General features: G+C 40.3%; 1 protein-coding gene across 4 annotated transcripts; it reads right to left on the reverse strand.

The window, feature by feature from the left end:
* Positions 1–1,393: 1,393 nt before the first annotated feature.
* On the reverse strand, positions 1,394–21,719 carry med25 (mediator complex subunit 25). 4 transcript variants are annotated; one of them, XM_051388708.1, is made up of 20 exons: positions 21,559–21,719; positions 20,672–20,821; positions 20,525–20,570; positions 20,302–20,426; positions 20,093–20,191; positions 19,006–19,126; positions 18,644–18,800; positions 16,960–17,060; positions 16,736–16,811; positions 16,222–16,472; positions 13,581–13,682; positions 11,250–11,335; positions 11,101–11,158; positions 10,873–10,980; positions 8,424–8,600; positions 5,002–5,112; positions 4,719–4,790; positions 3,514–3,684; positions 3,276–3,393; positions 1,394–1,926 (listed from the first exon to the last, which is right to left on the reverse strand). In XM_051388708.1, exons 2-20 carry the CDS (start codon positions 20,815–20,817, stop codon positions 1,844–1,846), a joined length of 2,208 nt encoding a protein of 735 aa, XP_051244668.1. In that variant the 5' UTR covers positions 20,818–20,821; positions 21,559–21,719; the 3' UTR covers positions 1,394–1,843. The 4 variants fall into 4 exon arrangements, with proteins under 4 accessions (XP_051244668.1, XP_051244667.1, XP_051244671.1 ...); XM_051388707.1 differs by having other exon boundaries at positions 5,002–5,115; XM_051388711.1 differs by lacking the exon at positions 4,719–4,790.
* Between the last annotated feature and the right edge of the window lie 746 nt (positions 21,720–22,465).

Raw genomic sequence — 22,465 nt, forward strand, 5'->3', positions numbered from 1 at the left:
TTTTATATTTCATTTCTGCCAATAGATCCTCCTAAATGTTACACACTGGACCTTTAAGTCCTCTGCCATTTATTTCCTAACTTTTCATTTTATATTCACTTTGTGCAAGTTTTTAGAAAATCTAATTTTATTCTTTAAAATGCTAATTTATGCAGCAAGGCCTTAAAAACCTAATCGGATCCACGTTCTTTGTCAGAACCACAGGTTATATATAAAGTTTGTAAGGTGTATGGTTCCTGGGTGTGAATAAAATATGGATGTACTGTACACACCAACAGTATCACCATAATGACATACTAACACCATGTGCTATAGTGGGGAAATATAATGGAATTTTCTTTGAAGAGGAGTGTATTATAAACAGCATCAATGTGATGTAGCCTATATACACTGGAGTTCATCATATGGACCTGTGAACAATTTTGCTCTTAATAAAAGAGATACTGAAAAACTTATGAGCTCAGGCAGGCGCTAATAGCTCGATGGTGAGATAGAGGCAGATAGATGGAGATGGAGAGAGAGTGAGTGAGAGAGAGGAAGATAAAGTGAGGCTAAGCCGGGCTCCGAGGGCCGGCCAGTGATTAAGGGATGGGAGGGATGAACACCAGCCACTGAGGGACTAGTGTCTATCTGTGTGAGTCCATGTGAAAGCGGGGCTGAGGAAAAGCTCAGAAACAAGAACCCACTGTCATGGTATCTTAGCAACCGTCTCTGTCTCCCAGGTGACAGGGACTGACATCACTTCCTGTTGGTGAGTGTGTATGTGTGTACACAGTGACCAAGTGTGGAGGAAAAAAAAAAAAAAAAACTGTCCAAACCGATAGGTGAATGTCTGACGGACGCATGTGTGAGGTTGAGCAAAGTTCACGTGCGTTTCTCTTCCCGTGCCTGGCCAGCTTGGTTCTGCAGGTTGAGCACACACGTCACTGTCAGGTACCCGACAGGATAGTGTTTTGTTGATGTGCAGGATTTAACGCGCATGCATCGTGCGTGCACGGGAGGGCATGTTTCTAAAGCAGACTGTGGGCATATATGTAGTCTCTGCCGTGTGCGCATGCGGTCAGCCTGATTGTACATTATGCCAAGGGAAACATGGCCAACTGATGCCATCTGGTAGGACTACTTGGCACAAGGGGACTCTCTATGGTTCCCCAACATATTGGAGTAGTTAAAATTAACACTGTGACACTATTTGGCAGAAAAAGACACTGAACTATCTATTACTGTGTCTATTTCAGTCTCTCTCTCACCTTAAGGGTCCAAGCTGCATTCACACGGGGAGGCAGGACTGTGGAGACTTTGGCTGGCCATCACCAGCACATCATCATCATCATCATCATCATGTGCAACAGTAAAACGTCTTCACAATGATAAACGACTTCTTCAATACATCTATGCTCCTTAAGTTTATTCTGTCCTCATCAAACAGCTTTATCAATTAAGAAAAAAAAAAACAGAAAAAAAGTTAAATCTCATTTTACAATAACTATTTCAGATTTCCATGATACAATGAAAACTTATAGAAAAGTAGAGTTTCCAGAAGCATTACATAATTGACTGTTTCCACTGGTTTGGCTTCATCCAGCGTGTAGCATGGAGGATTAGCATGCTGTCGGTTTGACCATTTACATGAAAAACTAATACTCGCATTGTCTGCCCCTAATTAACTTCAGCTGCTCAGTCCCATACAAAAAAAAAAAGAAGAAACTACTCATGATTTGTTCCTTAATTATGTTGAACATTTGTGGAAATAAAGCAACAGAGCTGATATATGTGTGTAAAAACAGGCAAATGGCTGCCAAGATTCAACTAAAAATCCTGTTGGTGTGTCCATGATGCTCAATCAGATAAGGTCCATGAGGATTTCATCCTCCATGACACTGGACTGCACAGCGCCTCTCTGACCTCCAGACATCAGGATCTGACCTGCACACAGGTTCGGGGCATTTGGGAGACAGATGGAGAGAGGAAGAGAGATTTAGAAGAGGGATTTTTTTTTCAGAATTCATACTGGTGTTAAAGATAGACTTTGAAGCAGGATTGTGAAAACTAAGAGATATATATCAAAGATACACTGAGGAGTTTATGATATTTGCAGTTTAAAGTCACATTTTTCCCCCCTACATCTGGATACAATGTTTTATATTACTACAAAGTTTTCCAGATCATATCAATCTTTATTCGTAACTCCCATGCAGCCATTTATTTCGTCAAATTAGAGGCCCTTAAAATGTGAGTGACGTAGGTAAAGATCAAGGTATTTTATCATTTGTCTTCTTCAGTGATTTGAAATGCCTAAATCGTGCATGAATGTGATGACTAAGTCTAAAAAGTAAGTCTCCAGAAAATAAAATGTATCACTCTCCTACTCTGTCAGAAAATCCAACCTGACCAACAAACGATGAGCAAAGCCACATGCGCGTTATCCATGTCTGTCTTTGAAGACAATTTAGTAAGTTAGGCCCCCACTCACACATATTGCTTAAAATAAACACAAATGAACTTCATGCATCACAGTTCAATGATGCCACCGGTAGTGTTTGGGTGGGGGAGGTTTCATTTTTGTTGCAGAGACCAAGGTGAAAAAGATTCATAATACAGTGTTTTGATTTTTTTTTTTTGGAGGACATGCAGTGCGAATTATCTGCCAAAACACAAAGGGCAACCAATGACTGACAAGGTCTGGGAAAACCAATCTGCACTCTCACTGGTTTTAACTCATCGTCAGTGCACCTTGTGTTTGTCTGAACGGGACCAAAAGGAAATTAATCTTTTAGCAATGGAAATCTTCAAAGTTGGAGCTTTAGATCAATATAGAAATGCACCAGAAGTTCTGCAAACTTTTTCGATCAATGTGGACAAAAATAAAGTAAGTTTGACAAATATAAATTTGGGCAGCATTCACACTGGGATGGAATATCCAAACATGAGCAAGTCTCTGAAAGTTTGTGTTTTTTTTTTTTTTTTTTTGTGTTTGCTGCATGTGAAACTGTACAAAAACATTAAACATTTTAAAACACAAAACAAAACAAAAAAATCTACTTTATGCTTTGAAAAATAGTCTGTAGTAGTGTAAAGTTGGCAGGCAATGTAGTAAAAAAAAATGAAAAAACTTAGACTTTGTTTCTGTAGTTGTGAAAAATAATCCTATAACTTTTCCAGCAAGTTTTTGGTTGTTTTTATTACTTTTTTTAACCTACGTGTGTAATAAGTCTCCATAACCTATATTCTAAAATGTCTGTTTCCCCCTTCCATCTCTGGAGATTCTTGCTGACCTGCCAAGGGCCCTCTCCATTGGCCCTGCATTTGAGCCCCTCCTGGTGTTGGATGGACCAACTGCTGCCCTAAACCCTGGTGAGCCATCATGCCTGGCATGTGAGACACTCCACCCTGCTGCAAAGACAGAGACAGAAGAGCCACGTTAACCTCTCCAGAAGAGCAGTTAGGGTCACATGATAACCTGCAAGACATTTACTGCAGGGCGATTCGCTCAGACATTTCTTGCACTCTTACTGGCTGCTGTTGGCTGAGGAGAAGACTGCGAAGCTGGGGATTGGCTCCGGGGTTCGAGAGGCGGAGTATGGGACCCTGGGGCGGGGCCTGTCCGCCTTGTGCGACCTGGTTGGGTGGAGCGCCGCTGACTGGCGGCTGCTGGTTGGCTGGTCCAGTGGCTCTCATTGTCATCTGAAGTAAAGTTTAAGACATCTTACATCAGATTCATCTCATGGAAGAAAACCAATTATGAATGAGTTATTATAAAAACAAAAACAGCTCATCAAGATACCAACTTTGAAAATTCCTGTTGGTTTTGTTACTTGTGATACATTTTTTATAACTTGGTATCTTCCGTGTGTTTAATGACTGACGTCAAAGTTCCAAAAGTCCAATGAGTGGTTGCGTCCTGTCTTTTCACAAGATTACTTGCATGCTGAAAATAACGTAATAAAATAACATAAGGTGCTTAACACCTTATGGCTGACATTAGTGAAGCTAAAGTTTTAAATTACATTATCGCAGCCTTTGAAAAGCCTTTGCTTTTTTTCTCCTCCCCTCTCCTCTTGTTTTTCTCCCCCCCACAAGTAATTTCCCCATATTGGGATTATTAAAGTATGTCTGATTCTGATCTGATTCTGAAGATACATAGAAAAGATAACAGTTGTACAGTGTGGATGTAAACCATCATGTTTGGACGAGGTCTATCTCTGATATTGGTTTTGTATCACTTCATGCTCAGTGCAAACAGTTCCTGTGCAATAAAAGAAACAAACGTATGCATGCAAGTTATCAATGAAATATTATTTTTTTTCAATGGCAAGCAACAAGAGGAACATTCAACAGGGACTGGTAAAGCCAACACATGCTAATTGGAAATTGTCCACCAGTGTTATGCTGAACAGAAGGATGGGAGTGACAGTGTGTCTGTTTGTGTGTGTGTGTGTGTGTGTTTTTTTTTTTTTTGTGTGTGTGTGTGTGTGTTTTTGTACACAGTATTCCTCACAATGAGAAAAACACAGGATGTCTACTAGTTCGACAAAGGCTGGGATTGACTATAACATCATTTAAATAAGCATCCTACTCCGTTATTTACTTTTATTTCTGACACTATACATGGGCAACATTAAAAAAAAAATACAGATAAAGGACATTGTGTTGGAAAATTGGGAAAAAGTACCCCTGGACACATGTTGTTAATGTTAAGAGGCTACTGCAGGTCTCACCATGTTGTTCTGCCTCTGCTGCTCCTCCATCATAGAGACCTGACTAACCGGGGGCATCCCCACCACCACAGACTGGACATAGGACAGATCAGAGAGAAGGAGGAGTGGGGAGAATGGTGGAAATGTGGGGGGGGAAGGAGGACAGCGGAGGAAAGGGTTACCAATAAGGCATGCAGAAATCAGCGGGTGCTGGTGCAGTAAAGGCGTCAACAACAGGCAGTGTGGGAGGAGCACAGGTGTGGGAACACAGGTAGACATGCCAGAGCTGAGTGGGTTCATTTACCTGCTGCTGGACGTTGCCGTGGGAGACAGGAATGGGGCCAGGGGGCCTGTTGAGGAAGTTCTGGTTGGGGGCAACCTGACCAGGCTGCATTGGACCCCCTCCACCGCCCAACTGCTGCACAGAAGCGAAACAGCATTAAAGATATTTTCCCAACAGCGTCATACAGAACAACAGAACATTTTATCGGCTTTATTTATAGACACAGTATGCAGTCTTCTCTAGCACTGCTCTGCTTCACCTTTATACTCATCAACACCTTAAAAGTTCCCCAATATAAATTCATCCTTCTCAGAGCGATTTCCTCATTTTGTGCAGAAATGTGTTCTATACATTCAGCTGTAGCTCATATGGGACTACGGCAGTCTGAGATAGACAAATCAACTGGGCATCTTCAAAAGTTAAAGTCTTATTGATTTCAAATTTCACTCTGTATTTCTGTAGGGATGAGGAATGCATGTTTTGTCCCACATCACTTACACACATTTTTTTTAAGACATTGTGGACCTACACTTAAAAATACCTGTTTTAAAAAGCTCATCTAACAACCCTCTGGCCAAACCGCTTGTCCAAATAAATATAAATACTTGTACCATCACAATGAATCTAGAATCTATATTTTCAGTCGACATATTTTCCGCATGTAATGGATGTTTATTGTGCTAACAACCTTGAGAGTGTCGGGCTGAAACCAAATATTAACTTTCTTTGTTCATGAGTGTGCAGATGGAAGGCAAACACAAACATGGATACGATGATACACCAGTGGAGATTTAACTTCAAGCACCACCTGCTGAGGTGTTTGCTATTTTGGATTTCACAGTTTAAAACAAACTGAAGCTTGATGACTAAAACCGTCAGCAAAGTCTGGAGTGAAAAAAGTCATAAAATATCCAACCATCGTTTAAAAGCAGAGTAAAAAAATAAATGGAGTAACCTGTTGCTTTACCTGCCAACCTGTAAGGTTCTGATTATTCCGAATAATCTGACTCTATTTCTCATTTTATTTGCACAGTCCTGCACTTTAAAAACAGGAATCAGACAAGACAGATATAACTGCTTAAAAAGGCAAAATTTGAAACTGTGCTGAGGTGGCTTGTGTGTTTCCACACAGAGGGAGAGACAAGGAGGAATGAAGGGTGTTTCATCCCCCCCTCTAAGCACAAATTATTAACTACAGACTCAGAAAAAAAAGTGTGATGGAAAAAAACACCTCCACACATCCATCTTGCTGAATCTGAACAAATCACCCTGGGATTGCGCTAATGCGCGGTGTGTTTTCTGACCAACAATAACGGCACAACACACAGCTTTAGGTCTTTTGAGGGAGCTAACAAAACAGCTGCCTCTTTCTCTCTTCTCCTGTCTATGATTTATCTCCTGTCTTTAACCCAGTAACCTGTAAAATCCCGGATCACGATTTAGGGCCTGCATCACTTTTCATGGAAAAAATATTCAATTTCGTCTTGCTGTAAACAGAACACACTGCAATCTTGTTCCCGAAGAATGCCACTCCAGGGCTTTGCACAGAGAAACCTTAACTACTGGTCCAAATTGAAATTTTAATTACGTTAAGATTGCTGTAGCGCTTCCCTATTAGCAATGCAGCACTGAATATGTGATGATACACAAGAGGCAGAAAAAAAAAAAAAATCTTCATTACAATTTCATGTCTTCTGCCTTCTCTAAATGCCCTGATGCTCATACACACACGGCTTCAAGTTACATATATGGCTGACGCACTTTTGCAAAGACATAAAATTAGCAGGTTGAGTAAACAAGTGCCATCACCGCTGATGAGAGCAGACTGCGAGGAGAAATGTAATCTTACTCATGTAAACCTGACAACAGGCTTCATTTATTTAAATGGAGACATACTGCTTCTCTGTGACTGGATGCTGCATTGTTTCAAAGCTATGCAGCATCCCTCCTCGCTGGATGCAATAAGCTGGAGTGGAGCCCTGTGATGGAAAAGACGGCTAATCCAGAGGACACATTTTAAATCACCCTGTCTCCAGGGATGAAGATGAGCAGAGAGGGGAAGTGAAATTTAAATTTCATATCATGTGGACAAGGCAGCAGCGTTTGTAACTTGTAATGAAGTGAGCGACAAGAACTGGTCTACCTTTACCAGAGAGGCAGGAAGGAGGGGCCTCGTCTCTGGATTTTCTGCTCCTGTCCCTAAAGGTTGGCACACACCACTGCCACTCCATTGCTTCTCCTAAAGTGTGTCTCATGTAATGTTAACAGCTGGGCAGCCTGAACTGAAAAATTCATATCTAGCCAAGTTGTGCTTTGTTTAAAGCTGAATCTCACAACATTCCACATTTTCAGACTCTAGCAACTAGTGTGAATACTTAGTAATAATAATAATAATAATAGTAGTAGTAGTTTTTATGAAGGCTCGTTGTTGTATTTACAGCGAAATAAGTGTAAAACAAGATATTTCAAATAGGTTTTAGGTTTGTAAATGTAAGAAATTGTGAAAATTTTTGCTTAAAAGGGATTTTAAAAAGTTTAATGGCACATCAAAATACTATTTATGTTGACCAACTAATCCACCAAGACTACTTCTTCAGTACTCATACCACACTAAATCTATACATTTCCAGTGTTTCACCACAGTCCACCTCAAAGATGGGTGTAATAATTAAAAACAATTACAAAATTTAGCTTTGAGATTGTTTTAGGCGCTGTGATTTAAGCAGCTAAAATTTAAATCTGTTATTTGTAATTGATGTAGACTCGGTGGTCACCGTACAATCCATTGCATTTCAACAGCTCAGCCATAAATTCTGCTTTTACTAAATGTATAATATTCAGTTTGTGGTTACATTTTTGGAAATGTTTACAGATTTAATTATATTATTATTTTATTTTTAAAGAGTTAAAGCTATTTTTGACTACATTATATTGAGAGGCATTTCTAATTTTTTGTCCTTTTAATTTGCACACATGAGACGAGACCACCTCTATGACAACATCAACAAAAAATTTATTTACCATAAACAGTAACCCAACACACTGCACAATGCACAGAGTTGAGAAAACAATTTTGTTGAGGTGTGCAACAAATTCAACATACAGAGTTCATATGTATTGCACCTATATTTTCCTCACTTAAGCAGAGATAATGAGCTGGGAGTGCAACAGTCAGCTAATGTTGCAGTAGGAATTTAGCTAATGCTAGTCCCATTAGCCTCTACTAGAGTGAGAGACGTTAGTGGCTGCTGTGAAGATACCGGGCTTGCTAAATGAAATGTCAATAACAATGCACCTTAATGCCGTAAACAATGCACCTCAATTCCCGGGCGCTCCTCCATAATGCCTTCTCATTATCACCTCCTTTTGGTCTCCCCACTCCACACTGAAACCTTCCTCTCTGCCCACCAGCTCCGCCTCCTCCTCCTCCTATTGCCACTCACCGCTCTGTGCTGCTGGACCTGCTTGTGGTTGGTGATGACTTGCCGGATGCCGTTGACGAAGCCGCTCTGGTCGTTGGGGATGAGCCCCATGAATATTCTCTTCTTGGATGAGTAGAGCAGCATCAGCACCCGCACTTCGCAAGGCGAAGTGGTGTGGGGGAAGTGGACGCAGCCGGCCTGCAGGGAGGGTCACAGGGCAGTTTAAGACCTTCACTCGGGACTCCGTCGTAATTATGGGATGGGCTCGGGCTTGGGGACATAACCTACTCCTGAGATCCTTTGCCCAATCAAACATATCGGTTTTATAAATTGAATGCAAATGGTATTAACTTAATTCATACTGTGCTTTCCCAGGGCTGTAAATCAAATTCAGGCAAAGAGGCATGGCTCAGCTGGACTGAATACTATTAATGCCTCTACTATTTCTCAATGGTATTACCTGATTAACAATGCACCACACTGACAAAACCCCCTATCCTTATGCTAGTCTTCTAGAACTGAATCAAAACTAAACAATTAAAGTGTTTACGCCTTTAGTGGATCAATTTACTTAAGACTTCCTGAGTAGTGAAGGACTGTTTCCCCCATCTGGGGATGAAACTGATCAAGAACCCAAGGCATATTTTAAAATTTAACACAGTATCAGTGGAAAAACTCAAAATGAATATCAAATCCTGCCTTTATCCATGATTGGACGGGTAAATGCAATCCAAATGGTGAGCCTACACAGGTTTCTCTATCTTTTTTAAAACATGTCAATATACTTGAATTCATCCTTGTTTTAATAAGCTCGGTTCTATTATATTGCCCTTTATATGGGGCTACAAATCACATTGGATATCCAAATGCTCACTTACATAGATTCCTTATGGAGGGTGGTCTTGGTCTGCCTATTTTTAAACACTACTAATGGGCGTCTAACTCCAGGGCTCTTACCTACTGAAAATGCGGAGGCGCAGAGACTGAAAGGAACCCTTCATGGTTACAGCTAGAAGCTTCTGCTGTTGAATATTCTTCACTCCCTGCTCTTTTGTTTTCCAGTTCTGCCTTGATAGACAAGTCAATTCAACGAAACTCAACCTTAAAGAATTGTTTGTGAACATTAAATCCGATAAAAGTGGACTGCCAAACTTGTTTCAATATACACCCCCATATGCCAAATAAATAATTCAAGCCTGGAGAGTTAGATGGTGTGTGCGGAGTCTGGAGAGAGAAGGGTATCAGAACTTTTTAAGATTTGTATATTGATGGCCAATTTGCTTCATTTACTAAATTAAGTACTAAGTTCAATCTTCCACATTTTTTCCCCCAGTATCTTCAAGTCAGTGCCCACAGTTTCAGTCCACCCCCACCACTCCTCCTTTTCTTGAAAATCTCTTGCTCCCTCCAGATTCCAAGCAGCTAGTATCAAAATTTGTAAATTGCTTTGCTATTTCGGTTTCTTCAGATCTTATTAGGGAAGCCTGGGTCAGTGAGGAATTCAGAGATATCAGCAGAGCTCTGGGAAGGGGCAATGTCCCGGGTTCATTGTTGCTGTATTAGCTCACGCTACAGGTTAATCCAGTACAAGGCAATGCATAGACTGCATTACTCAAACTGACCCGCATCTTCCCATCAGCGTCTTCTGAATGTGACAAGTGTTGCTCAGCTGAAGGATCACTAGCACATCTTTTCTGGTTTTGCCCTACATTATATAACTTGTATAGTGTGAGTGGCTTGAGTGACATTCAGCCCAACCATCTGGCCATCTGCAATCTGCATGCCGTACAACATGCAGATTGCTCTGCACTTAGGAGTAGTGACCTGGAAGTCTACTATTCCATCCTGCTTTGCACACTGGTTCAAGGAGGTCTTGTCTGTTATACAAATGGAAAGACCTCGTCTGCACAAACCCAATACAAAGAATATATTTAAGAGATTTTTTTTGGCACAGTGTCATGTTACTCCACATCCACAGAGACTCTGACCTTCCTGGCTACATGAGTGTGTGCGGTGTTTAACTCGATTCATTTGTCCATGTTACTTTACCTCATTCCCCGGGATGTTAATATTGTATATGCTTTTGAAAGACTATTTATGGAATCTTGTAAACTGTCTGGCAGTTTTATTAGTTGTTGGATTTTTCTGTATCTGTCTTTTCAATATATCTTGTCACTGTAAAACTGAAAACTGTAAATAAAGTATAAAAAAGTGTTTTGTCTCAACTGATGGTAAACCATTTTTATATCATATTATCTACTTCTAAGGTGACTAAATGTATGGCCTGGAACCCCCTCTAGAGTCTTTACTGCAACACTGCAACACAGCTGATACTGCATGCTCAGCCCAACTACTGGACAGAGGTGGGACCTGCACTCAGTTGTCACTCATGGAAAATGTATTGAGGTATGCTGAATGATAGATAGGACATGGGGAACAAACATTTTAGGCTTAGGGAAAGGCTACTTACAAAACCATTGGCCATAATGCGGTACAGGCCTTTCAGCGACTCCACGTCTTTGTTGGTGAAGAGAAACTGAACCATCCGAGAGTTTCTGAAGAGGTGACCTAAGGTTGTCTACGGAAAGAGCAGGCAAAAGAGGACTTAGTTGTGCATAATTTATAAACAAGTTGCTGCTGCAAACAAGTCACTGCAACACTTTGACACAGTAAAACAAAAGCCAAGAAATGGTCGCACCAGTAGCTGCTGTGGAATCAGCTGCATGATGAGCTTCTGTGGCCACTGCTCTGTGTTCCTGTTTAGAGACACAATGGCAGCATTAAACTGTGAGCACGAAACACCACTTTACTGCAGATAAAGTCCCTAGTGTTTGATTGGCTACTCACAGAATTTCCCCTTGGTTAACATGCACTTGACATGGCAGAGAACGCGTCAGTTTGGTGGTTGAATCCACAGAAGGGGCTTTAGGCTTCTGCGGAAATTAACAGAGACAGAAAGAAAGGAGTGCCACAAAAAGAGGAGGAAAGTTAGAACGTGGAGGAGCACATGGCAAACAATGCTTTACAGGTATCCAGCGGGATTTTAAGGGATTATTAAAATGCTCTATGACCAAACCAAAAGAAAAAGCCGTCAGAACCACTGAGCTTTCATTTCAACCAGGTAATAAAAGCTCTAAAACTTTACATATGGTACGTCGTAGAGTACGAGGCTACCCACGCCGTCAATTTGATGCAGAAGTATAAATCAGGCTTTATTGTCTCTTTCAGGGGGGTGCTCTGGGAATGACTGCTGAGCACAATAGGGAAGACCCAGGGCATGCTGGGGGATTACATCTTCCAGCTGTCCTTGGAGCAGCTGAAGAATATTGCTGAGTAAAAGGACATGTGGGGCTGCCCTGCTCACCCTTTTGCCACCATGGCCCCAATCAGGACAAGCAATTAAAAAATGGACGAATAAATGGACTTTTAAAGACCTGCAGGCAACCTGTTCCTTAGCAAAATGTCAAGAATGAAAGAAAAATAAATGAGAACTACTTTCTAAGCACATCAATACAGCAATCCCATTGGGGAAAGCCAGCACTCTTCATCTTCAGGGCCTCAATACTGGATCAATGATCAATCAATCACATATTAGTCAGCCCTACTGTAGTCCCTGTGCTGTCCATTACAAATGTTTGGTGCTGGGCTTTCTCTGCAGACAAATGGGTTATTTATTACCAGGGCCTGATAAAGCAGGACTGAAAGGGAGCCTGAGATGTGGACAGTAATAAAACAGTCCTATTCAAACGCATCTACCTTAAATTAGTGAGCAAAACCATTCTGGAAAGTTACCCCACATTTTAGACGACAAAAGCTTTCAGGAATTAACTGATTGAAATTCAGCCATATTGATAACACAGTACTCGCGCTCCAGCCAAGTGTGCTGGCATCCCCTGTGAGAGTTTTTATCAACAACTATTTCTTCAAACGAGTTTTAGTGTCTGTACCGCAATTCTCCTCAACAATACAGATTAATCCAGAAGAGACTTGCAGGGTTGAAAGCCTGAGGAGTGAACTACAGAAGTAAATGGCAGATTAAAAGCAATGTTTTATGCTCCTAATCTGTCCAGTCAGGTTGTTTGCGGCTGTACATGCCCACAGACAAGATTTAGAGTTTCCTGAGCTTCCCACTCTTAGTTCTGCCCATTTAACTGACTTAGATAATTTTGACAAACAGAAGAGGCAGGATGAGACTTTAGTCGATACAGGCAATTGATCCGAGTCTGTCCACCAAACACAAACACTTGAAGGCCTCATGAGTGTCGCATAAAAGCCATTAACATGCATTTTCCTGGCTCAGCACTGCCACTGTAAACTGAATCGATTTGACCTTGAGCTAAACCAATAGTAGTAGGACAGTAAAATGATGCGCAATTAATCATACCGTAGAATAATCAATGACAGGTGGTTATTAGGACTTAGCACAGTGATCGGTCCTAGACAGTAGTGATGATAACAGGTTTAGTTATCAGATGCTGCTGGTTTTTATTTCAGCTGCCCAATACTGACTTATTTATGGCTGGGATATGAGACCACCAAAGTTTGACGTTTTGGGAAATACGCTCATTCTCTCTTGCTGAAAGTTAGATGAGTTGATCGATACCACTCTGATATCTGTTCAGTAAATATAAAGCTGGAGCCAGCAGCGGGTCAGTTTAGCTTATAAACTGGAAAAAGAGAGAAACAGAAACTAGTCTGGCTCTATGTGAAGGTTACAAAGTCCGCCTACCAGCACCCTAAAGCTCACTGATTAAAATGTAAATCTTGTTCCTAAAGTTATGTCGTCAATGTGAGGTTGCCAGGCAACCAGCGGAGATTCCAGGAAGTTACCGTGTCCGGGCAAAGAAAAACTCTTTCACATAAATCCATGTAAAACCCAAACTTCAAAACTGTATAACTTAAAAACAAACAAACAAACAAACATACATAATCAAAGTTTTTGTAAATTTTTTAACATGCATATTTTGAATTCCTTTATCCTAAATGCTGGTTTGTGCATTTTTTTGGGGGGGAGACAGCCTGACATTCAGCTGTCAGTACTATAAGTGATTCTAATTAAACTGCAGAGATTGCTCTTAACAACACATTCTCTTAAAAGGTTTCTAATATCACTTTAGTTTACAGCTTTACTTTAAGGGCCCCAACCACTCTGCAGCAATTAAAAGTCAGACTTGTTACCTCTTGCCACTCCAGAACCCCGGTCCACGCCACAACTTTATTGGCCACACCTTGCGGCTGTCCTATTGGATTTGCATTGCCTTGAGCTCCAGACACACCAGGCTGTCAAGAAAATAGAGAAGGAGAGGCTTACATATAGTGTGCTAGTACAATTTAGAACCATAACAGAAAAGAGTAGTGCACTTGAGAATTCAAAGAAAGAAAGATTTCATTAAGTTAATTGCTGCACAAGAGCTAATTGAACCGGAACATATTTAAATATTAGATTTGGCTAGTTTTAGACAATTGTATATATATTCATATAAATATGTTGTACTAGTGGAGAGAGGAATTAATGAATGAACTGAAAAAAACAACAATGATTTTCTAGGGAAAAGGGAACATCGTCTGGTTTTGATCTGATAGTAGTACTAACATTTAAAATTCATTTTGATATTAGACTTCAGACAGCGTGTTAGTCTGCAAACTCAGCTCTAGGCTGCTGATGCTACAGCATCATAGATTAAAGTCTTGGTTTTCAGATTTCTAACTTGAGCAGGGCCACTTACATTTGAAAATATCAATATGATTTAAACATTGATAGTGTTTACAAGGGGGTGAGAATAGTGTATCAAGTCTTCAGCTGAGTGCCGTGAGTTAAACTCCACTCCACATTCTCCACCCAGAGTTCCAGCTCACACCCCAGAGAAGGTTCAACCGTTATAAAAACGTATTCCTGCCTATGTCCATTAAGATTCTCAACTCAAATAGGTCATGTAGGATGTTGGCTATGTGTGCAATATGACTCAAAAACAGATTTCCCTATGGGGGACAGTAAAAATATATCTTATCCTGTCCACAGATCACTGGCTATGTTCATCTCATCAAAAACATAATGAAATAAAATTCAACACAAGGTTAACAGCAAACATTTCACATTAAAGGATCTAATCACCAGTCAGAGATAGCTAGCCAGAACGTGCCTTATACTGCTTTCATACCACAGCCAGGTCCAACCCACGTTTCCCTACTGCTACTGACTAGTGTGGTCGGCCTCCCAGAAACGTGGGTGTCATTTTTGACTATTTGACAAACAAAAACATTGTTTTCAGTAGCTTTGTTAAAAAAAAAAAAAAAGAAGCCTTTTCTGCTATTTGGAGTCCTGGCTGTCTTATGTGCCTTTATTACCTCACGTCTTGACTACTGCAACTCTCTTTATGTGGGAGTCAGTCAGTCTTCCCTAGCTGGCCTGCAGCTATATCAATATGCAGCAACAAGACTCATCACTGGTCCCAAGAAGAGAGACCACATCTCCCCTGAATAGGCCTCCCTTCACTGGTTGCCAGTGAAATGTAGAATTGATTTTAAGATTCTTTTATTGTTTTCAGAGCTCTACATGACCAGATCCTCTGATAAGTTGCTGCTTATCATTCCTAGTTCTCAGTCAAAATCCAAAGGTGATCAAATTTTTCTGTCAGATCTCCCCCATCTATCACTACTTTTAAATCCTGGCAAAAGACCCACCTGTATACAATTGAGTTCTCTTAATTATGAACTGAAGAATACAATTATTTTAATTTCGTCTGGTATAGCTATTTATCGATTTGTGTTATAATTGTTTATGTGTATTTTAATTTGTCTCTGTAAAACAGGATCAGTGTGTAACATTTATGGGGATCTATTGGTAGAACCGTAATATAATATTTATATGTGTTCATTACTGTATAATCAACTGAAAATAAGAATTGTTGTGTTGTTGTTACCTTAGAATGAGATGTTTTTATCTACAGAGGGAGTGGAGTCTGCAACTACACTGCTAGATGCCACTAAATCCTACATACTGGTCCTTTAAAAGTGCTCCATTAATAAATCTGACTTGAATTTATGTAATACACTGGTGATCCAGTGTATTACATTGTATTCTACTCTGTGGTTTGTCAAATAATCAGAGGACCACCATTAATTGGGTGTCTGACCCTGATCCATCTTCATCTGAAAAAGTTGGTCTACACAGGACACCACATTCATACCGATAAAAGCTTGATTGGTGCCTGATTATGCAATTAGCTTTACAAGGGCTTAGTAAATATGTTAAAACCCTTAATAGGGATTAGAACAATATTGAAAATTAAAAAGGGTGACAATATATGGCTTTGGGGGTAAATATTTAGAGCAAGCTGAACATGCACAAAAGTTAGAATTTACAGTGCAAGAGATGTAACAAACACATTAGCACCTCCTTAAGAGAATTAAGATAATTCTGCAAATGCAACAAAGAGATGCCGCATAAGCTCTTTTCTAATACAGGAACTCTAATCCAGAGCTTCCCATAACCTGGACTTTTAAGAAACTGTGAGGTTCTTCCTTATGCTTTCCTGGTATGCTCTGGATATATGACAGTGAAAAATAACAAGGCAGTCAGATATACTACCTGTGTAATGAAACACACTTGCTTGCAGCGCTTATCTAAACATACTGCATTATTAAAAGGAACATTTTGGGGAACTGATTTCAGCACCGGGCACTGTAACTTCCTGGAGTTTTACTGACATAACCTTCCATAAGACAGCAACTATCTTCTCATTTAACTCTTGGCAAGAAAGCAAAGTGTATTTAGTGTAGTGGAGGTGTTATTGGTTTAATCTTGATTACCACAACTTACCATGGTCTGTGCTGAAGGCACTGGGGGCGGATTCGACGTGGTTTGCGCTTGAGGTGGGGCCTGCGGCGGCAGATTGGGTACAGATTGTCCTGGGGGCGGGACTGGCTGCTGCTGATTGAGAGCAACTTGTTGCTGTTGCACAATGGGCGGTGTTGCTGTAGTGACTGTTGCTATGCTGGGTTTCACCCCAGGGACTGATGGGATGGCTGGCTGACTGGTGAACGGAGGACCTTGATTGACTATTCCTGGGACTGGACAAGGGAGAGGGAACACAACAGATGCCACTTTAAAATACATACAAGGAATACCATAGGGATAACATCCATTAAATACCAAAAACAAAGAACAGCAACAGCATTACCATCTTTGGAATACTGTTTTCCAGAAAAAGTGAAAACAGCTTTACTGTAATAGGCACAAACACAGTCACACATACAGTACGCAGACACAGAGACTAAAAGCTCAGGTAACATAAATTGTTCACAAAGGCCCACTGAGTGCACTGGTAACTCACAGCGACCCTTCTGGTTGTTGGCTGCCTCCACGACCATCTTTGCAGCCACCTGAGCAGGAGTCATGGGTGCCGGATTCTGTCAGCAAGCAGATTAAAGGAACACAATGCAGGGTAAAACGTTTTAGGGAAGGAACATAAACACCACCGTCTGAAACCGAGCCAAAAGCAGGCAGTGGGAATAGGTCTCCAGGCAGCCGTATGCTGCGTGGCTGCTTGCCCATTACCTGATAGGGATGTGCTTGGGTAATGGGTGGAGCCTGACTGACTGACAGCTGCTGAGGAGGGAGGACAGGTTTGAGCGGCCCAGGTCCTCCACCTGGGGAAACTGTGGAGACAGACAGTGTGATGAGCTTAGAGTTTTTACAAAGCTCTGAGATGTAAACTTCAGAATGCTCCAAAGTCCCAATGTAAGAGTAAAATAGTCCTTCATGAAGTGAAGGTGTTTACTAAGAACTGCACACCTACGCAAAAAAAAGTGTAGGAGTAAGCATTAGGAATAGCTCAAAAAGTCTTTATTTACGACTGCTGAAGCTGCTGCAAACTAAAGAATGACTTCACACGATCAATCACATCATCCTACAGTGGAACAGTGTGAAAGTTTAAATATCTCCAGCAGCAATTAACACGTGTGAGATTAGCAACTAGTATCTTACAATTATTTTAGAAGGGATTTAATTGTAGGAAAATGAAATAAAATGATCATGCCAAAATGAAATAAGAAACAAAACCAGACTGGAGCTTGGAGGAAAGTCTGCAGCTTGTAGAGGCACACTGAGAAATGCACAGAACGAGATAACAACATTAAGCTTTACTCTCGTCATTTGCAGCCCAAAGAAAAGGTGGTGTAACATCTTATCAAAAAGTGTGTCTGGAGATAAGAAGCTTACAGGAATGCAGCTGCTAAAACTGGGAAACAGTAACTGTACACTATTCTGCATGTTGTTACATATAACACACCAAGAACAATTACTATACAAACAATAAGTATAATGATGACACTAACCACACTGATGAGCGATTATTAAGTTGTACACCAGCATATCGTTCATCAAATTGCTCTGAAACTGATCCCAACGATATCATTAGCCACTGTTATTGTTGTTATACTAGTTGTGGTGAGGAGTCTGAATGATTTTTAAAAAGATACATTTATAGTTATTGCTGTGGTTATCGTTTTGGTGTAGACAGCCCTTAAGTAAATGTGTGATCTGCACTTACTGGAGCCATCTAGGATCATAACTGGATACGGCAAACCTACATAAGAGACCTGTGCAGCTCTCTTAAAGATAAACATAACATAAAAAGTAAGTAGCTTCCATGATTCAAGCTGCACTAATTGATTGTTTTGGCCACTTATAGACAGACAAGGCCCACACCCAACAGAAAAATACAAAGCTTTTACATCTTCTCCTAATAAAGTTGCCTATTTACACATCCAGCAGACAGAGGAACATTAGATTTCATTTGGACAGGATCCAAGTCCAGTATATATTCCTCTGTTAGCTCTGGGATGGTCTCCACTCACTCCTAAGAAATCTGTTTTGCTGCTAGATATTCAACTTTCTGCACCAGTTAGTCGCCAACTTCATCCGATGTTTAATGCTTGGATGATCCAAACATACAGTAAAACCAATTTTATCAGGCGTATTTTACCCTGTGACTGAGTAAGTTATGGGTTGTGAAACAGCTATCTATCGCCACCTGTAGGGTTTTGTGATTTATAATAATTATTCCTTAAACCCCAAAAAAGCTCTGCTTATTTACCCAAACACTACAATAATATACAATAATTATTATTAAAACTACTATAGTCTAATAATTATAATTATTATTATTTAAGAAGACAATTGAATAGCTTCTGAGCACAGTAGTCCCCACACAAACAAGGTGTTAAACGATGTTTCTCACCAGGAAGCGAGATGCCTCTCACCAGGACCATATGGAAGGGGTCCTGACTGTAGTCTGTATGGGGTTCAACTGCACCTCCTACTGGAGACGCCCGCTCAAACAAGGCCCGTAGTGCCGGAAGTTTCCGAGGAGACACCACAGAGAAGTGAATTCCCCTCTAAGAAATATGAAAATGGTAATATTTTATCTGCTTTTCACCTATTAAATAGAGTACATTACAAATAGTACAATACAAATATCACAAACACTATCCCATTTATAGAATAATTATACACTCAAAAATAATGACACACATACATACAAATATTATATTCTATGTCTGACAACAGATCCTCATGCAGACAATATCAGTGATAACTCACATCTCTGATGATTTTGACCAAGTTGTCTGCTGTGCAGCCGGTGTAGCTGACACTCTCCACAGCAGGAAGCAGGTATGGAGGAGAGTTACACAGCAGCACACACACCTTGTGGGTTTGACCTCTGGCAAAGGTAGAGAGGGAGAAAGCAAAGAGTTGTGATTTTCATCACTACATGTGCCCCTGAAGGAGTAACATAGCCATTTGAGTTGAGAGTTGTTACCTTCTTTTTTTAACTCAAATTTCATGTAAGACTTTGGTGGATCATTCCTTTATTGGAGCTTATGGTGGACATCAGAGGAAATAACCAGTAAAACACTTCCATGTTGGGGTGGTGGTTGCCACTTAGAGAAGCCAAAGTAAAGTCTGTGGATCTGTTTACAGCTGCTTCAGTGGAGACACTCAATGGAGACACTCAATGTGTAGGCATGGGACGATATGAAAATTTAATGTCACGATTATCTTGGCCCAAATAATTGCGATACACGATATTATCACGATAACCATGAAAATATACGTCACACCTTTACCTCATCTGCATGTATCTTATATTGTAATAAATTCTATTCCCACACATTTGGTAAAAAAAAAAAAATGTGTGGAGGATGTAACGGACAAGCCTTCAGCCACGGTGACAGGCAATATGGGACTGTATGCTGTATGGGAGCTTCTTCAAGTCAAGTCGCGAAAATATTGACGTTTATTCCAATTCACGATTATCACAATAATGGAAATGTGTTTTTATCGCGATAATATTGTACATCATCTCATCCCTGATAATGTATCTGTATTCTTTCATGGTTTTCTTGCCTTTAGTACTTTGGCATTATCAAGCAAACAAATGACAACAAGTCTGTCCATTAACAAGGCTGTGTTACCCCAAACGCTCACACAGATTTCATTACTTTATAATGACCACAGAGGACCTAGTTCTAAGGTCCAATAGGCGATTAAGTGTTTAATACTTTTTAAAGGAGCAATAGATTGCCTAGTAATGACCCCGCCATTTGTGTGTGTTGATTGTACTTTAAAATTTGTAGACTGTAAGAGAAAAGGACTAGTGAGCTGTGTGGAAAAAAAAACAACTTACATTTGCTCCCTCATCTTCTTAAAGTCATCAAAGAGCTGCAAGGCCACAGAGAGTCCCTCTGCAATTAGACTACAGCTTTCTGCTCCACCTCCCATAAACCTGTGTAAAAAACATTGAATATTTGCAAAATCTCATTTACAGTATTGAACTGTTACAATAGTAAGGCAATATGAAACCACAAGAATGTCATGTTTGTAATAATAACTCACTGAATGCTGTCGATCCACGAGACAAACTCATAGGCAGAGCTGGTTGGTGCGTGACACTGGACATATGACTCAGGAGCACAGTCCACTGTGTTGAACACCACAAGACCGTACTGTGTCCCTCCATACTAGAAGGACCAAAGAAACACGGGAACATTTATCTGTTATCTGAAAACCATTCACAAAGAATGTTATGAATGTTGAAACATAAAAAAATAACACTTACATCCCCGCCAAAATCTGTTTCTGCTGGGGGCCCCCCATTGAAATATCTACGGTTGAAACAACGACAAAAGCAGAGGCATTTAGACACGATAACATGAAAAATAAAGGAATCATTTAGCAGAGGAGGAGTGTTTTAGTTTTAACTCACTCAATAGCAGGAAGTATGTAATTTTTCCTTAGAGATTCAAAGTAGGGTCCAAGATTTGCCGTCCCTTCGATGACAAACACCACATCGGCCACCTGGTTGGCCCCAGGCTTAGTGGACGGTTCCATGAGTGCTGAACCTGCCACCATGGATCTGGACAAGAAGAGGGGACAGATTTTAGTGTGTAAACAGATGCGAGACCTCCATGGTACAGCAGAAAGTCTACAGCGAGGGCGTTTCCACTGCAGGAACTTTCCCCAGACCATCAAGAAACTTACTTTACCTGCATTTTAAACCAAAGAAGTAGGGCACTACTTTTAGTTTAAGTTCTTAAATCCAAGTGCAAAGTAACCACAACAACAGGGAGAGATGAGCTGCACTACATTAAAAAGCATTCAAGCATCCAAATACTAAACTTATTACACTGAAGATCTGCAATTAAATTGGTAGAACTGAGAGAAAGACACAAGTCGTATTTCGCTCTCCCCCTTTTATCCACTTTAAGAACTCATATACATTAACTATACATAGAAAACATCCCACATGCACACACAGTAACGGTACAATCTGACAATCGATCCGCGATTTACCTGCAACAACGTTATTCATGCGAGAATGAACTGCTTTCAAAAGCTTTAAGTTGTATTAAAATCAACACAAATGTTTGTTCTGCTGAGCCCAAAAGAGCTAGGCCTGGCTAACAGTCCAACAATACAACAAATCAACCATCTCTGACCAACACTATCAACCTATTTCAGAACCAAAACAAAAGCAGTGTGCACACAGGGCTTTCTCTTTAGCTAGAGCTAGCTGGGTAACGTCAAGATAACAACGTGAAAATAACCTCAACCAGCCAGCCGCCAGCTACCGGGAACGTAATGTGGACTGACCTGGTCGTGTGTGGCTGCCAGCTGAATCGTGGGACCAGTTAAACACAAATATAACATAAAATCGGCTTAAATTAGCACTGTCTACGCAGCACGGCTAGCATGACCATTTGTTGTATTTTTTTTTACGGAAGTGACACTCCGACACGCCCACAAAATGTGACGTAACGGCCTCTTTCTTTCTTCTTCTTCTTCTTCTTGTGCATAAAAGATCCTCCGGGGTGCAGTGCCGCCTCCCACAGTTCAAAACCTGAAACTACAGTGTCCGGTTATATTGTCCCCCCCACTGTAAGAGAAAAAGACAGAATCAAATTACAGTTTATTTTCAGTAAAAATTGGGATTATTTATTAGATTACAATTTTAAAATACATCACTGTTTCTTTAAAAATACATTTTATGCTAAAAAATCTTTCCATCTTCTTTTTAAAGGTTACATTGTTCTGTTGACATTTCTTCTCTCTTGTTTTTATTTACATCCGTTGAGGTAATCCAAAAGTAACGTAAAGTAATCAAGTTACGTTACTTTAATATTGACGTACTGATTAAACAGGTAACATGGTTTTAAAAGGTCTTGTAATGCATCAATGATCCAGACATAGAAGAAATATTTCTTCACAAGGTCATTATCGCATGAAAGGTAAGCTGACACCTTTCAGTACCAAGTCAATTCAAAGTGCTTTTTTTTTTTTTATAAGAAATAAAAAAAAAAGACATTACATTCAAACAAGATATGAAGCAAACAAAATGTGATATAAAAACACAAAATATGATTATAAAATTTAAGGTGGTATTGCAGTGAAAGATATGAATGAATTCAAATGGAGGGAGTGGCAAACAGAAAAGTTTTAAACCTTGAAGTCACTGCGAGTTGGAACAGACCTCAAGTTTTCCGGGAGACTGTCCAGGTTT

Source organism: Dicentrarchus labrax, unplaced genomic scaffold, assembly GCF_905237075.1.
Source record: "Dicentrarchus labrax unplaced genomic scaffold, dlabrax2021, whole genome shotgun sequence".
Lineage (NCBI taxonomy): Eukaryota > Metazoa > Chordata > Actinopteri > Moronidae > Dicentrarchus > Dicentrarchus labrax.